The sequence below is a fragment of the Aphis gossypii genome, chromosome 2, assembly GCF_020184175.1.
Source record: "Aphis gossypii isolate Hap1 chromosome 2, ASM2018417v2, whole genome shotgun sequence".
In the NCBI taxonomy this organism is placed as follows: Eukaryota; Metazoa; Arthropoda; class Insecta; order Hemiptera; family Aphididae; genus Aphis; species Aphis gossypii.
In genome coordinates, this window is record NC_065531.1 from 1435065 (window position 1) to 1453852 (window position 18788).

The 18788-nt window shown below is 26.9% G+C and overlaps 2 protein-coding genes and 1 long non-coding RNA gene across 4 annotated transcripts in view; 2 read left to right on the forward strand and 1 right to left on the reverse strand.

The window, feature by feature from the left end:
• Window positions 1-2405: 2405 nt before the first annotated feature.
• LOC114131681 (uncharacterized) lies at window positions 2406-6445 on the forward strand. The gene is made up of 3 exons (XM_027996975.2): window positions 2406-2696; window positions 4206-5043; window positions 5820-6445. The coding sequence occupies exons 1-3, from the start codon at window positions 2679-2681 to the stop codon at window positions 6086-6088; spliced, it is 1125 nt and encodes a 374-aa protein (XP_027852776.1). The 5' UTR covers window positions 2406-2678; the 3' UTR covers window positions 6089-6445.
• The window catches only part of LOC126549959 (uncharacterized), a 29716-nt gene continuing 16869 nt past the window's right edge, over window positions 5942-18788 (reverse strand). The window contains exons 2-3 of the long non-coding RNA XR_007603936.1: window positions 10739-10983; window positions 5942-6063 (exon numbers count right to left, since the gene is read on the reverse strand). This is a non-coding gene — a long non-coding RNA (uncharacterized LOC126549959). The remainder of the gene's footprint in view (window positions 6064-10738; window positions 10984-18788) is intronic.
• Window positions 11953-17228, forward strand: LOC114131674 (arylalkylamine N-acetyltransferase 1-like). 2 transcript variants are annotated; one of them, XM_027996966.2, is made up of 4 exons: window positions 11953-12072; window positions 14358-14569; window positions 15326-15608; window positions 16766-17228. In XM_027996966.2, exons 2-4 carry the CDS (start codon window positions 14377-14379, stop codon window positions 16962-16964), a joined length of 675 nt encoding a protein of 224 aa, XP_027852767.1. In that variant the 5' UTR covers window positions 11953-12072; window positions 14358-14376; the 3' UTR covers window positions 16965-17228. The 2 variants fall into 2 exon arrangements, with proteins under 2 accessions (XP_027852767.1, XP_027852765.1); XM_027996964.2 differs by lacking the exon at window positions 11953-12072 and adding an exon at window positions 14145-14273.

An 18788-nucleotide genomic window follows, 5' to 3' on the forward strand; every position in this document is an offset into this window, starting at 1 on the left:
GCATAAAGTAGATAGTAGATACCTAACTAGGTAATTATATTAAAAAGACGTTTAAATCAGTCGTGCAATAGTATAATGAAAACAAGTGAATCTTTCTGTAACTACCGATCTTAACATACTAATGAGTAATGATCACTTATTGCTACTAGTTTGTGTTGGCCTATGTACAATTCTAAAATAATATGCGTTTCAAATCATTTTATTATGGGGACCTCGGACTTACAATAACGTCGATTTAATATAATATTATGATTTTCACGGAGCCTGGGTGACTAAAAACAGGTGGGTTGTGAAAAATAAATAAAATTTGTTGGTAAGGACGGTATCGGTTGCGGTTAGTTAGATACGTCTGAACTGATCCTGTTTGGTCAATGGCCGTTTGGCCAAGAACGCACAATGAATCAATGGGGTTTTTATGAGTATACTGTTAGTCTTTTTAATAGTTACCTATTATAATGATACACTAATTTCAAAGAAAATAGGTCTGCCGTACGGCTGAGATGACGTTAACTACCGCGAGCGTCCTCACGGCCATACGATGTGGTTCAGTTGTATAAATATAAAATAAATCAACCCCGTAGTAACAAGTTAGAGCTAATCTGAACACCACGCTCTAGCGATGACGTACCATCATCACCGGCTTTCTCACCGTTGAATGCAATAGCCAATAACTGCAGTCAGAGTACAATATCCTTATCAACTCGTCATGAAAAAACTGGTATATAGGTATATATTATAATTTATAATATTAATCTGATTACGAGCTATTTGCATCATGCAAGGGATAGAAAAATACATATTATACATTAATTACCTACACAATGTATATTGTATATGTTATTTTCGTCATGAATTATTTTTTCCGTTAGGGATTTTAAATTTTATTTGAAACTTACTGTAGGTACCTAGTTATATGAAGGAAATTCAGATAAAGGGTTCAGTTAACCTGAAAGAACAGCTCTCTGATAAGTAACAGTAAGATATTTCGTTTTTATTCATCGTTTCATCGGAAAACTGTTCGCTAAGCTTCTACAAAGAGCTAAAAGAGCCACCGAAAATGATATTGAACATGTTTATCCAATTCCATATCAAAAAGCTAATGCAATAACGGAAACGTTACGAAATTGGTGTTATTAGATGACGATCCGACGTGAAAATTTTATATGTGTGACGGTCGAGTGGTGAAATCAGAAATTATCGATTTCTTAATTAGAGGTAAAATCGAAAAGTTCACCAAGTAGCTTAATCTGCATTTTACAGAAGAAATAAATTGTACATTGTATGACAAAGTCTGAAAATCAATTATTTCATTCGTATAGAATACGTTTGCGGTATATAACACATAAAGGAGGGCTACAATTCATCCAAGACTTAAATATCCTTTTTGCAGAAGACACATATGACATATACTATTTTTTCTTTCACCAACGTTTACTTAAAGTATTTACCTATGTTTATTCGTCGATTTTTTATGATATTATTATATAATATATTTAAACTATTATAGTTTAAAGTTTTAAACATTACTTATCATAAATCACTTGAAAATTAAAATTGCGTGAAAACTCACAAAAGATAATGAATTTAAATCAGGGGTCAACAATTAGTTAATTCTATGGTGGTTCAGATAATTTAAAAAAAAATATTCGAAAGTCAGAAGAAACTTAAATATTATAGTTAATAATTGTTCAACAATTATTGTTGTGTTATCATAGGTAATATTATTGTAAACAGCGATAAATGATGAACCTTATAGATCATATATCGTTTATGATCTAAGTGATGAACACTATCCTTATCTCCGCAAATACATCATAAAATTAATCATATATATATATATATAAATTATATACGGAAAACTAGCATTAAAAAAATATATATTTTTGGCGGTTAATTTTTTTCTCTCCTAGGGCCGCCCATTGCCAACCTCTGATCTAAATACTGAAGCCTGAAGATTACTATACTGCATCGGAATTGCCGAATACAAATTTGGTATTTTGCATGTTTATTTATAAGTCACGAAGACAATAACACGTGCGGATGGCATCCTATTAAAAATCTAAGATAAGACATATTTACTAATTTATTAGAAAAATTGGTGGAGAGGTTTAAGTCATTCTTGTTTTTGGTTTTATGCGAAATGCGTGACATATAAGAAATTAAAATAGAAGATACGAGTACAAACTTACTGATTTGTTCATTCTGGACTAACTAAAGTTAATAATCGATTTAATAAAATAATAATATAATATATTATATCGGTTACCATTCTCAGAGATAACGTAGTTTATCGGCCACAAACGGTTTTAGATATTTTGTCGATCGATTGGTAATACCCTAAGTAGTATGAACACGTTGTACGCGTTTGTAGTTAGAATTAGACCTCTAGACTGTAGTGGGATCAACGAATCGATTACCGGCAATAATATTATAACATTGTATAATATAAATCTTATCACGTATCGTTATTACGGCAGTGCTCAGTATGTTGTCACGGCGTTAGGTACTTACGCGAAATTTAATGACATGAGTCTAATCATGACATACAGTTCACACTACATCTCGATACATCACTACGATATCGATTGATCAAACGGATTATTGTGATACATAATATTATATTGTACATCAAATCAATCGTGAAGCATTTATAATTATTCAATTGGTTTTGGTATAGCATGGATCGAGTGTTCGATGTAAGTAAAAAATTAAAAATATTATATAGGTATATAAATTAGTAATTACCAACAGACATTAGGAAATATTGTGTATGATACAATGTATACTATAGGTATACTATGACACTACATACTATTGAATAATTAATAAGTTATGTGTTAAATGATTTAATTTCATTTTTATTCATAGAAAATTGCTTTTACGTACTCTAATAATTCAAACTTTACATCTTTACACCATATCTTTTATAATAATGAGTAAAATTTGTTTTTTTAAGAATCATAGTTTTATTCTAGCTATTATTTTAGGTATCGTATCGAAGGTCTAATAAATAATAAAAATGAGGTGGTTGATTTTTAGATATAATCATTCAAATCATTGTACGTTTATAGCTGAACTCGGGGCATTTATGAATATTTTATCTACATTATTGATAAAAATAATTTAAAATCTATTATACATTGAACAAAAAATACCAATATATTTAGCAAAAATATAGATCAAATTAGCAATATTAATCATTCAACATTCGATCAACAAAATGATTATTGATTTAAGATTAGATATTCGTTAAAATTAGAATTGATAAACTATATGATTTAATAATTTTTTTGTTGAACTAATATTTATATAGCGTTGATCAAAATGTTGTTAAAATAACTAAGAATTTTGTTGATTCTATAAAACATAATTTTGTTGACTGTTGTATAAAATTTAAAAAAAACAATTTGATTTAAAAATGCTTTTTTATACATTTAATAAACTGTTTATTATTTCAATGTGTTTCTTTCTAAATTAATCTTTGAGTGTATTCTACAGATAGTATTTATTGATTTTACTTATAAACTTTCTTAACTCAAGAATATATTTTTCAGACTAAAAAAATAATTATTATTTTAATATACACACTACTATATTTATTAATAAATGAAAAATAAGCATTATTGAATTTACTAATGAATTTTCGTTCAGTGTACTTTCAATTAAATATATTATGTACTATAATGTACTATATAATGGTATGTATTTATTCATTATATATATGTTCAAAGTCAGGAACAATTCGTATTCGTACAAATTTTTTTAGAATTGAAAAACTTGAGAATAATAAAAATAAGTCATAGTTCTGTTCAATTAATAATTTTAGTTCAAGATTATTTAGATAGGTATATTCAGATACTCGAGTCTTATTTATGTACGACTGATACGTACATAAATTAAATACATTTTATGACAAACACCACGCATCTACCAGTTTGTAATATAATTATTTTATAGAATTGAATGTTAAGGTGTAATAAAAAAGGTTAGATTAGGTCATTAGGATTTTTGGAATTTTAAGTGATCATTATGTGTAAATTCGAATTGCACTCAACGTTAGTACTCGAATAAAAATAATGTCTATAATTACATTTTGTGGTGAAAAGAGGAGTTCTTTAAAAATTTCAAAGTTACTTACACTTTATTATAAATGAAATGTAAATAATAATACTGTATATTTATGATGGTCGACACTGTGTTTAAAGCATTTGCGGTATGTCCGGTGTCCAACGTGTTCCCGCGTTTTCTGCTGCACTAAACACAGGGTTCAGCATGAGCGGCGCGTACATGTCGCGGTTCCAGGAGGGCCGGTGATCAGGCGCCGCTTCCGATCGTCGCAAATGCTGCAACAGCCAGGAAAACAGAAAACGGTTCATCCCGCTGGCCGATCCCCTAACAACAGTCGGAAGAGGTTGCACGTGGCCATCACCCCGACCGCAACTCAGTCCATCAGTAGCGGCTTGCGAATTATGGAACAGCGTCATCACCGGCGGGTCGAGGAGCTGCGTCGGACTGAAGAGCTTCGCAGTGCCGAAGAGCTGCGCCGGACCGAGGAACAGCGCTGGACCGCGGAACAGCGTTCGGTGATGATCAAGACATGCGCTCGGAACATACTCAAAGCCCGTCGATCTAGCCTCACGACCATCAGACATCTTCGGCCAGTGGCTGAAAGCAGTCCCGCGGTTCCAGCGCCACCGCCGAGCACACCGCACACCACGTCCACGGACGTCGCCGAGTCTGCGGTCACCCCTGTTGAGTGGTCGGTAGTCGTTTCGTCGGTAGGCAGCCCACCGAGCTTTTATCAAACGCCGATGCAGACGCCAACACAAAAGTTTCCCGACACACCGTCGCTACAAAAGCTCTCAGACACGCCGTTACAAATACTTTCAGACACGCCGTTACAAATGCTTTCAGACACGCCGTTACAAATGCTCCCGGACAAGCCGTTGCAAACGCTCTCAGACAGTCCTGTCAACGGCAAGCCGCCATATAACAGTAGAAGTGTAAAGCGCATGTCGTCAGACGATGGTTCAACACAAAAAGGTATGCACATTAATTTATTTATACATAATAAGTATGGCTTTTAAAACCCTTGTCCTTTTAGGAAACTACAAAATAAATGTGTGAACATTTTCTGTTTAACTTAATAGAGTGATAAAATTTAAATAGCATACATACATATATATATTACATACTTACATGTATAACAAAATTAATAAATATAATAATAATAGTAATAGTAACAACCAAAAAAAATGACTAAATAATTCAAAACATTTATTTAAACAATTAGAGTAGGTACATATACATTTAAAGCAATACACGAATTCTGTTTGAATGCATTACACAACATGAAAAAAAAAAATTGATATTATTCCTTTGTACGTTTCGTCAATGTTTGCTCAAAATGAGGTGAAAGTATAATTGTTTTTATAAAGAGGAATATGAAATAAGTTGGATTTTCTTCATATGTGTTTTATGGATAAATGTACTAATCACTTTTTGTTAAGTTATAAAAAAAAATTAAATATAAGCCGTACAGTTCATATTGATATTCGGCAATTGTTACGATTTTTTTAAAAAAAAAAAAATGGTTTCTCGTTCAATTATTATAATTTAGAAATAAATTTTGAATAGTATACAATATCTTATAATTGTTAACGGTTGCTGCATGTAGGTATGTCAAGATGAATTGAACGGAACTTAATTTGTTCTTTCGTTATTTTTTCCGATAATTTACTGAAAATGAAAAATATAAATCATTTTGGCGTTTGATAGTTAAAATTTAAAATCTATAACGTTTATATAACTTGCAATAGGATTTTTCTGGTCAAACATAGCTCGTCGCTTTCGGTTAGCTCTACGGCCGGTCAAACCCAAAGTTGTCGAGAACAGCTACTGCTCATCTCCGTCTGCATCAACGAACATGGACTGCATGGTGAATCCGTACGGTAACATCCAACCGAGACGGCCAATCTGCAACAATGATACGTTGATGACACCCGTCCATCCCAGGCCATCGCTTGAAGCCATCCGTAAGGCCCACGAAGAAGCGAGCAAGGCCTTTAACAAATTTATGACCGATTAAAATATAATGTTGCCCGGTTAGTGCAACATATACATTTCATTTAATGACAGGTAATATTTTTGGTGTACACCTATATTATGTTATCTATCTAGTTATTTAAATTCATATTTTTTTTAATTTTTAGACTTAGGGGATTAATTGAATTTTTTATTAATGAATTAATCATAATATAATTTGTAGACTTAATGTGTTTTTTTTCACTTCTGTATTTTTTATCTGTAATGTACTAAGTATAATAATAATTGTGTTTATTTATTATAAAACCAAAATTTAAAAATTTGAATATCATATTTACATATTTCTTGTTCTAATTAATCATTATTGTGATATTTAAATATAGATATATTATACATTTAATTCGGTTGATTTTATTTCATAACTTATTAGATACTATCGGGGTATAATTTTTGTTTCTATCCTTGATGACGTTGTGAGTTTTGACAAATAATAATAATATTATTAGTAATGTATATATTTAGAAATATTTATTATAGTGTTGGTATTTTGAACAAATACCATAAACATTTTAGAATTTGAAAATAAAATTTAATTATTTCAGCTGTCTCTTTTTACAGTGAAAAATTAAGTATACTTAAGTACATTGATTGATTGATAGAAATAAAAGTTTCATATTCTCATGCGTTCGCTTGGATTTTGACTCCACAATTATTACATGCAGGTAAATATTAACGGACATATTATGTCTGTAAAAGCATGTATATGACACGCTCTTGTCACGGCAGCACAAGCGTGTCATATACAACAGATATTGCCTATTGGTTTTATCGAATTATAAGAAAGTTTATTTCTATTAGACTTCTGGAGTAAAATGTATGATTGAAAAACCATAAATTAATAAATCTATTAATAAAGACTTTAAATACTTAAAAATTAACGTAAATAAAATACTAATTTTTATTCTGAACGAAGTGATAAATTTATTGATTTTACAATGATGTGTTTGTATCTGTGTACACTATAACTTGTCAAATTAATACTTCGGGGGTGGTTTCCAATGGCAAAGTGTATGTTCTAGGTGCATTAAAGAGATCAAAAGTAAAACTTTTCCAGTAGTTTTAAAAATAAAATGATTTTTTTATACAGTTGTAATTTAATTCAAAAACTAATCACCGTAAAGACTAGACATTTTCATCAAAATTTTATATTACTGTTTTCTATAAAAAGTTAAATTTTAAAAATATGTTGACTTTTTTGAGCTATTTATAGTGGAGTTCGTCGATTGCGTCCCGGACACAGGTAAAAGATTTTCTTCCTACCTTTTCTGTGCTCCAATTGCGTCTTATTGTATAGTAGCAAATAGTAGGTAAGCGTAAATTGACATGATAAATCTAATATATTTGTCACATATGCTGTGCAGATATATTTGCGTATACAAGCAAATATTAGCCACATAGATTTTGTGAAAGCTTTCATTCAAAATTCAACTCTTTTTTCTATACATCACATCCGAATATTATTTATCAATTTCTAAATATCTTATATTAATGTTAAACAGATAGATATACATATAAAAATAACGTCTAGTCATAAATGTATATCTGTAAAATGAAGAACAAAGTATACAAAATAACAAGAATTTATACTGAAATTTTCGATTTTTCTAAGTATTTTTTTTTTTTTGAAGTGTCAATGAAAACATTTTGAGTACCCAATAACCATAGGTTAGTATACCCAATATTTGAAAATTTGATACAAAGTTTCTCATAAGTTGTTCTTATAGTGATTCAAAAATTATAAGAATACATAGGCACAATTTTGAGTTTGAAGTTCAATTATTGACAGAATTTGTAAAAATCATTAATATTTACAAATTATTATGAAGTTATAATTTATAAATAATTTTATGTAAGTAGCTAATAGTTAAAAATTTAATACAAGATTTTTCATAAGTTTCGCTTACAATAATTGTAAAAGAACTTGAATTTTGGGGTATTCAGATCATTAAAACATAAATTGCCTTTTTCACTTCCCGCATCACTGGAAAATATATCCTAGGCTGACAAATCATCTACGTTCAGAATCGTTTTTCGTATACAATGATACCTTTTATTGGATTCAAATCTAACACATAAATAATAGTGACCAAATGTATAGCAGAGCGGTACCCCCTTGACCAGGTTTTTTTTTATATAACACTCCGTGAAGGGATCCTTTGTATGGACATGATGGCCATGGTGTTGCGTTATGAGAAATCAAATAATAATAAAAAATATTTTTACAAATACTTTTAATTTTAATGTATTTAGATGAATAATAAATATTTAAAAATAAATTCTTTCATTTGTAACTAATGTAACGACTACATATATGTACAACTTTCTAAGGATTACATATAATAAATAAAACTGTCTTACAAATATTATTTTATAAATATTAATTTAATGCAAATAATAATTTAATATGAATAGCTGTAGATTTTAGGTTGTACCAAACGGATTTATAATTTGGTCTGCGATGTACCCGATTAAATAAGAAAAAATACTTATATAGAAGACCAGTTATAAATATTATTACACTATTAATATTGTTAATTCTAATAGAGTATACATATTATCATATTATCATTGGTTATAAATACTAGTAATTATAATTGACGATAAAATATACAAAATATGCAACATAATAATAAAATAATAATAATTATGCAACGAAGATAGTGTACCTTTAGTAGCCTACTTATAACGCCGCACGATCCTAGTTTAACAATTAAATTAATATATTATCATTGGTAAAAATTATTACTAAAAGTAATTTCGATCCAATAGTCAATAATTAATTACATTAAATTTGTATTTGTTTAATTGGCAGTATAGTATTGTACATAGTACTCGTAAGTATTACTGATGTACTGTAATCACACACCCCGTCATATAAAATTCAATTTGAAATTTAACCTTGTTAAAAATTATGGGAACGATCAAATTACCAGTTATATGTACTCGGCGTTCATCTTGTGAATTAAAAAGATTACCGGACATAATAAAAATAATTTAAAATACTTAAAAAAAAGAATAACACTAAGGTTATATTAAAAAAAGCGGGCAAGTGAGTACCGCTCTGCTGTACATTAGGTGCCGTACGGATCATTATTATATATTATAGGAGTGTTAAATTTGAATCCAATGATAGTTATCATTGTAAGCGAAAAACGATTCTGAACGAAGATGATTTGTCAGCCTAGGATATAATTTCTAGTGGTTGGTGAAGAAGGTGGTTTATGTTTTAATGGCCTGAATACAACAAAATTTAAGTTCTTTTATAATAATTGTAAGTTAAACTTATGAAAAACCTTGTATTAAATTTTCAACTCTTAGCTACTTATACAAAAATTTTTATGAAATATACCTACAAAATAATTTGCAAATATTCATGGTTTTGACGAATTTTTGTCAATATTTGAACTTCAAATGCTAATAAAAAAAAATTGTGCCTATGTATTCTTATAATTTTTTAATCACTATAAGAATAACATATGAGGAACTTTGTATACAATTTTCAAGTATTTTGATAGGGCCAAAAAAATTTTATCGACACTTCAAAAATATTTTTTCAGAAAAATTGAAAATTTCAGTTGTCTATAAATAGCTCAAAAAAAGTCAAAATATTTTGAAATTTAAATCACGTAAAGAAAACGCGAATCTTAATAACTGGTAAAATTTTCAAGTATCTACGACTTATACTTTTTGAATAATAACAAATATCAAAAATCGTTTGAGCCTAAACTGTTATTTAACGCGGTTTTTGTAAAAATTTAAATTTCAAACACTCATAAAATTTTTTTGTCTGAATCCGGTAGAGTTTTTTTTACAGATATTTGAAGAAAAATGTATGGAGAACTTTGTACCAAATTTTCAAAACTTAATTATAAAAGAAAAAAATTTTATGATTTTTCAACTTCAAAATTACTTGCAAATTTTCGCGTTTTCGACAGATTTCGTAAAAATTTGAACTAAAAACGCTTATAAAAAAATATTGTGACTAACGATTTTTAATTTTTTTTTAGCTACATTAAAAACAACTCATAAGGAACCTTGTATTAAATTTTCAAAACTTTTTGGTCATCCAAAAATTTTTTATCGACACTTTAAAAAAAATTTCTCAAAAAAATCGAAAAATTCAGTGGTCTATAAATAACTCAAAAAAAGTCAAAATTTTTTGAAAATTTAACTATATACGGATACCACTGACATTAACATTTGGTCAAAATTTCAAGTATTTTCAGTGATTAGTTTTTGAATTACAACCATAAAAAAAAATCGATTTGGTCGAAAACTGGTTTTGCGTAAAAATTGCCGTTTTTCCGCCATTTTTTTTTTGTTTTTCTCGATTTTTTTGAAAAGTGTTGGAAAATGTTAACTTTTTACCTCTATAATGCACCAAGGATATTCACTTTTACATCGGAAACCACCCCCATTGTTTGAAATTGGAGCATTATTTCGACTAGTTATGCTGTACACAGACACAAAAACAAAAAAAAAAAAAAAAAAAAAACACACACCATTGTAAAATCAATACATTCATCACTTCGTTCAGAATCTAAAACATACATCATTGTAAAATCAATACATTCATCACTCCGTTCAGAATCTAAAAAAATCAAATGTAAGTACAAGAAGAGTAAACACTTACCTACGATTTATTTCTATAATATATTTCTAATCTTTCTTCCAATTATTTTTCAGCTAATTTCCTTCCTATTAATAGTCTCAACTCTCAAGTATCTTTGTACATTGTTTTTCTAAGAATTCTCTATACATCCTTATTCAATACTATTTTAAGTATTCCTAAAGTACTGATTTATTTTTATGTAGATGTTTTAATCAATGAGTCGTCCAGTTATCAACAATCGCAATAACTGTTTAGCCATCACTCACCTGTAAAAATTTATATAAAACAATTTTTTCTTTAATTAACTTTATATTATTTTGATTTTAATTACTTTACTGAATTAAAATATATATATTTTTTAATGTTTAATATATTATGTATTGATAACTTTATTTTTTGTATACGATGTACGATGTAATTACTTAGATACAGTATATAAATTATTACTAGGCTTACTGAATATTTCTTACATATTGATAGTATAAAATATAGAATATATTATATATTATATATTCTTTACTTATTAATTATAACCTATAGATAGTAAATACCTATAATCAGAATTTCGCTTTATATATTATATCTATCATCTAAGTGGCTAAGTGGCTATAATTAATACCAATATGACATGTCTCATAATATTATGTCTAACTATATACTGAAAAATTAAGCAACTAGTAACAAGAAAAAAATAATATTATTTGTTGAATTCATTCGCGAACTTGATTGATTTTTTCAGCTTTTTAATATGAGTTTCTGTTTATGTTTGCCTTAAAGTGTTAATAAAATACACACTGTTACTAAGCAGTTAACTAGTGTAAAAATATAGTACGCGGCCGTTTCTTATTGCTTGAAAAAAAAATTTCCGAAGGTTAGTATAAAATATAATAATATAGTTTTAAGTGGAATATTATCAGCACAAAATTACCTATATTAGACTGATACTGTGGCTGTGTGGGTGGTAGAAAAGTAGCACGATTATTTTTTTTATATGTGATTATATTTATTTTTACGATTTAAAAATTTCTTTGAGAGATTGTACCTACTAGGTTCTTTAATATTTTAAAATAGACAAATTATCAGACGATAAACGTAGTCCGGAAATGCATATTGTTAAATAATAACACCAAAATTAGAGATTGGCTCGTGCTATTATTATACTATTCGTGTTGATAAAAATTATAAATACCTCAAGAACCACATATATGATTTATTTTTATCTGTTTTTCTTATTCTATTCTAGATCGTAGTTTTTAACTTTATTATACTAAGTATCATTTAACAATTGCTCGTTGAATCGATACATCGGTTATGTTGATGCGAACTTTTATTAACTGAATGACAATAGTGTTATAGTAAGTATTATTTTTATATTGCAACAATTATTGGCTAAATAAAATAAATATTTATAAATTTATGTATTTATATTGAGTGATTATCAATTTTTAATAATTATTATTTTTAAACAGGTATGATTACTATCATGTTCAAAAATTATTTATTTAATTCGTATGTTTGCCTAGAAATATAACATTTAGGAACGCTAGTAGGTTTTATAATAGCTTATAGCTTTATACATACTTAAATCAAAATTATGTTTTTATGATAATAGTTTTATTATTTTCATATTTTTCTAAATAAAAAATATTTCATGGTTCATAATGCGATTTTTGTTATTTATTGTAAATGTTATTTTTTTTTAATATTCAGAAAATTGAATACTATGTATTTTAATATGGCAATATTATGAGTAACAATATGATTCTTTATTGTCACCTTCGAATTTATTTATACAATTTATTCTTATAACATTTTTTTTTATTAACAATGATATTCATTTTTCTTTGATTAATGTAATTTTTTAAATAATTTTAATTATTACTTTATTGAATATGATGACACTTAAGGAAGTTTATTAAAGATTATAGCTAAGTTGAAATATTATTGGGATGACATTGAACGAGTATTTAATACTAATTTATAAATAAATAATTTATTTGCATAATTTAAGTGTTAAGGATGTGTGGTTTTGGTTTATTTCTTAAACTGAATCGTTTCTTACTACTTGTATTTCGGTTCAGCTTTATTCTGTTAAAGAAATTGATTTTTTTTTAGATTTGTATATTTTTTAAAACTAGATAACGGACATATTTTGTGTTTTCTTGATGGTTTCCGAGGAAGAGGATGTACTTTGATGGTTCTATATGTTTTTTTGGACACGAAACTGAATTGCAGAGATATACAGCGTACATAGCGTGGCTATTACAATAGGATTTTGTATGTCTATAATCCAAGCAGCTAATGAATAATTGTGTAAAAAAATAAATTATAAGTATAATGTAATAATGTATATAGCAAAGTGAATTCACTTTAAAGATGTTATTATTATTGAGTTAGATCAAACGGCATATTCCACAACAAAAAGAGGAACCAAGATTTATTTGATTGGGTATGGAAATGTTTATAGTAAAAAATAATTTTGACCTAGTTTCTCCTTTTTAACTCTTTTGGTGTTCTTCAATATGTATGTTGTGGCCATATATTCAAATCAAACATATAGTCAGAGAATTTAATTTTTATGCAATTTTACTAAATGTCTATTTCAAGTCAGGCAAATAATAAAAATGAAACATTTTATATTATTTTAAAAGTTTAACTATATTTTCTATTAACTATTTATTGCTACTTTATATATAAAAAAACCATGTATTATTATTATTTATATGTAAAACACTTAGGTATATGAAATATGTTTAATTTCGTGTTTATCGATACTATTTTTTAAGACTTACTATTATCACATCTAATTAGTAATTACCTGTATATTTATGATTTAAATTTTATACCCTAGAAATTGTATTAAATAGTTGTTCAGGCGGATTGTCAAATTGCATAAAAATTAAATTATTTGGCTATATGCCTCGGCATTTAATAGAATGCCTGATGTGACTACATACTAACGATATATATAACGAATGGCGATGCTATAAATGTCATCATTTCCAGTTTTTGGATATTTTTCTACTTTGAAAACAATTATTTTGATTTAAGCCATTTTAGTTTTACAAAATTCATAATATTTTTACAAGATAATTTGAGTACTAGCCTAATATTACTCAAATACTAAATAATTTTTAATTTTTAATTTGATAATAATAGGCAGTGTTTTTTTTCTTCAATAATACCTGCAGTATTTGCTTTCATGTTATATCATTAAATATAATATTGAGAATTATTACTATATATCCTAGGTATATATAAAGGTGTATTGAAACACTCAGCAGTTGTTACCATTGTGGAGTGTCAAGGCCCAAGGGCCAAATCTTGATTGATATTTATTATCGTGTTAGTTGAATTTATACTATACGCATTAGAAGGACATATTCATTGAGCAGTACAAATTCATAGATGAATTTTTTTTAAATAGCTCAAAACGTTTATAGAGGGGCCACCCTCATTGGTAAAAATTATTTGCTTAAACGATAGTGAGCATTTGAAGCTTTTCGCAGTGACGGAAGAAGAGTTATCTAGAAAGTGACGTTGGAAATGCTTGAAAGTGCGATTTATTAATTATTAGAGACATATTTTAATTTTAATAGTAGTCTGAAGTTTAGTGTAAACATGGTATTATTATTTTTAGATACCTATTAAGAAATAATATGGATACAATCAAAAATACCAAAGTTTCTTTTAACATAGTGCCCATAACTGACAATGATAAGGAAGTTGTGATTAATTCTTTAAAACAGTATTTTTTCCGCGATGAACCTTTATGTGCAAGCTCAGGGTTAATGGAAGAAAAAGAATCAGTAATACAACTTGAAAATTTTTGCGTTGATTTATTGCGAAACGGTGAGTTTATAGATACTTATTGCAAACGATACATATTTAATAAGTATATGTTATTACCCATTATAGTGTACCTACAAATAAGATATTATTATATGTAATTAACTGACTACTATAATAATATATATTAATATATTATATTATAAAGTGTTTATGTGTTTCATATTGAGCGATAAAAAAAAGGTTAAAATACTTTATCTAATTAATTTAATTTTAACATAGTCAGTTTAAGTTATCCGTCATTAGAATATTCATTGTATCTTATCGGACCTGTTTTTTTTTTTGTAACGATTTTTGTTGTTACAATTTCAACTTATCAAAATTATAAAAAAAATTGATAGTGTTATAAATCCATGAAATCTTGAGTGGGGGCTCTTTTATATATATTTTCAGTGATATATATTTTAAATATTACAAATATAAAACTTAAGACTTAAAAATATAATAAGGCACGTGATGTTTATTAAGTTAAGAAGATTATATTTTATGTACAATAATAAAAAAAAACTGATTACAGAAAAATGTAGGTAATATTGTAGCATCGAACATGTTTATGAATTTGGTTTATAATATATATAACTTGTGATAAATTTTTAATCAGTAACATATTTAACTTGATTGTTAACAATCGTTTAAAATAAAACTGATGGTAGGTTAAAATTAAGTCTTAAAAATAAGGATAAAAGTAAAAACGTAAATATATTGAGTTAAATCTTTTTTAAGGTAATGTATTAATATAAACAATAATACGATTTTCAGAGATATCGTTTATGGCTGTATCCACAGAAACAGGTGAATTGATGGGTGCCTCATTGAATAGCCCAATGTTTAGGGGTAATGAAATACAAGAAATCGGTGAAGAGAATAATGAAAAAAGTTCGAAATATAATGATATCATGGTTCTCTTAGACAAAGCTGAGCGAGATACTGATATATTTGGGAAATATCCAAATATTGATCGTATAATGGAATTAAAGATTATTACAGTAAATGAAGCATATAGAGGACAAGGCATTTGCAAAGCCCTCGTCAACAAGTCTAAGTATATTATTATTAAATAATAATAAGTATATTTGTTTATAATATTATAACAATTATTGCCGTACAGTTGCTACTTGATACTAAAAATATCTAGGATATGTACCCATAATTGTTGATTGAGTATTCATTTACCTACCATCTATAGATACTTTTCTTGCTATCAATATTTTATTTGTGTTGATTACAATTAAAATAAATACATTTGAAGATAAACCTGATAGATACTCAAAATATTTAACTTAGATTATAATTCGGCTATAACTTATCATTGTCTTCAATTAGTTAACAATCAATATTTATTACTAATTACGGGGAACCCAATTGCTCTTGTCAAGATGAGTAAAGCGAAACAAATAATTTTAACAATCTCAGTTTCCATTACCTTGTTAGTGCAGTAATATACCTAATATTTAAAAACCTCCAAAATCGTTAGGTATTTAAAGATAATTTTCACTTGTACATTTAGATATTGTAAATTATAATTTTGTTATTTAAATTAGTTTTGAATGGCAATGATCTCCTCCCAAAGTGGCAGAAGTATACATTTTTTTTACGTATTAAAAGCTTCTATAAAATTTTATTTTTATGCAAGTGCCGTTTTGCATCTATACCTTAAATCCTATTTCAAATAATTTTACAATTCGGTTAACATTTTTCTGACGATATAATGTAAATTATATATATATATAAACATTGATAAATTTAAATAATTTGATGCAATATGTTTTAAAAGAGAACGTCGACTGTCAAAAATAAAAAATAATTTGAAATTATTTTTTTTTGATGTTACCTATATAATAATAAAGTTTTTACTACTAAAATAATTCAATACTTATTTATTAATCTAACATAAAAAAAATGTATATTTATTGGGTGTGGATTTTCAAATTAAATTAGTATTGGTAGGTTAGAAATTAAAATATTTCTCTGCACCTGTTCCAGAAATCGAGGTCAATTTATGTCACTGCTGGTCCCCTCTCCTCCCTAAAAAAAGTATTTTTATGTGATGACAACAAATTAAAATGCTAAAAAACAACTTAAAAATCTGTTTCTTTATTTTTTTAAATTACTATTTTGCATACATTATACACAATAATAATATCATCTACTATTGGCAATTCTTTATTAACATTAATTTAATAATGTTTTAATTTTTAGAGAGTTGGCACTGGATTTAGGATATCAAATGATTTACGTGGAGTGCAGCAGTCATTTTACTGCAATGGCTGTTGAAAGATTTGGATTTCAATGTATCTATTCGTTTTCTTATTCAGATTACGTGAACAAGCAAGGCGAAGTTGTGTTCAAGACAAAGCCTCCTCACGAATACTTCAAAATCCATGTATTACTTCTCTAAAATATTTTATGTTCATTGTAATACCTAATTACACCAATAACCAGTTAAATCCAAATGTAGTATATTAACATTATATAGTTTCAACGCGGTATAGTAATTTACCCCCGAAGAAGTTAAAATTATAAATATAAAATAAATAGTTTGATGTTTTGGTTTAAAAAGCATAATTTGAGAAAAGATTACGGTTTATCATCAAGCATAACAATTGTGAATAATATAAGAAAAATGTATAAAATATTATAATATACAAACATTTTAACAATAGTTTGACGTCTGAATTTTTATTCTAATTTCAGATTTATGAATATAATAATAATTAAATAATGTCTTTATCTTACAATAAAATATAATAGTTAATCTATATGACATAAGGCTATAAGTTGAAAAAAAACCAAACAAAAAGTAAAGTGGGTAATGTAGTATGTAGGTAATAAAAAGCAGATCTATAAATTAAAGTGTTTGTCTGTAACCTATAAAATATATAATAAATTAATAAAATCATTTACTTATAAATTTATGATAGTACTGTTTCGATGTCAGTCATAATAATGTATAATGGTGGTAACACACATACCGACATTTATATTAATTTGCAGTTTTATTTACGCACATTAAATGATAATTTTTTACTGTTTTCTATTTACACAATTTATAGTTTTATGATTCTATGTTATTAAATCTAAATAAAGGGTAAAAATTAAATATCTAAATTATTATAAATAGACTAATTGTACCTATATTCTAATATTAAAAAAGGGTGTGCTCCATTGGGTAATGCTTTACGTACAGTAGATAACGAGTGAATCTCGAGAATAGAATAGGTGCAATGCTAGGTACCATTGTATACCAAAAACTGTTCTGAACGGAGATGATTTGTCAGCCTAGGGTATATATTTTCCAATCAGTGGTGAAAACCATGGTTTATGTTTAATGACACAAATACCTTAAATAAAAATCATGTACAAAATTTGGAAATTTAGACGACTGGTGTATGTTTCAAGTTACTACAACTAGTAATTTTAAACTATAACGAAAATCTATAATTATTTGATTGTAAATAATTGTTATTTTACACGTGATTACTTGATTTTGTAAAAATTAAAACTTAAGATAAAATTGTATTATTGTCAAACGCTTAACTTCTTTTATAATTCTTGTAATCCAAACTTATAGTCTATTGAAAATCTTGTATTATATTTTCAATTCTTAGCAACTTATACAACATACCTATTTTATACATTTCTAACTACAAAATAACTTGTAAATATCTATTCATGATTTTCATTTTCATTGTCAATATTTGAAATTCAAACGCTAAAAAAGAAATTGTGCCTATGTATTTTTATAATTTTTGAATTACTATAAGACTAAGTCATAAGGAACTTAGTATTAAATTTTCAAGTATTTTGACTTAGCCAAAAATATTTTATAGGTATTTATAAAAAAAAAACGAACATTTCAAATGGATTTATAGGCCATAAAATAAGTGAAATATTTTAAAAATTAAATTGTGTAAAGAAAATACCAATTTAAACAGCTGGTGAAATTTTCAAGTATCTACTTAGACTACTTAGAATTTAGATCTACTTAGTATCTAGACTTATACTTTTTGAATAATTATAAGTATTAAAATCGTTAATGAATAAACCGTTATCATTATGTGATTTCGTAAAAAATTTTAAATTTAGACGCTCATAACATTTTTTTCTTATAATGACACTTCGAGTTTTTTCTATAGCTATTTGAAGGAAAACTTATGGAAAACTTAGTGTTAAATTTTTTAACCTTAATTATAAATACAATAATTTTATGAATTTTCTAAAT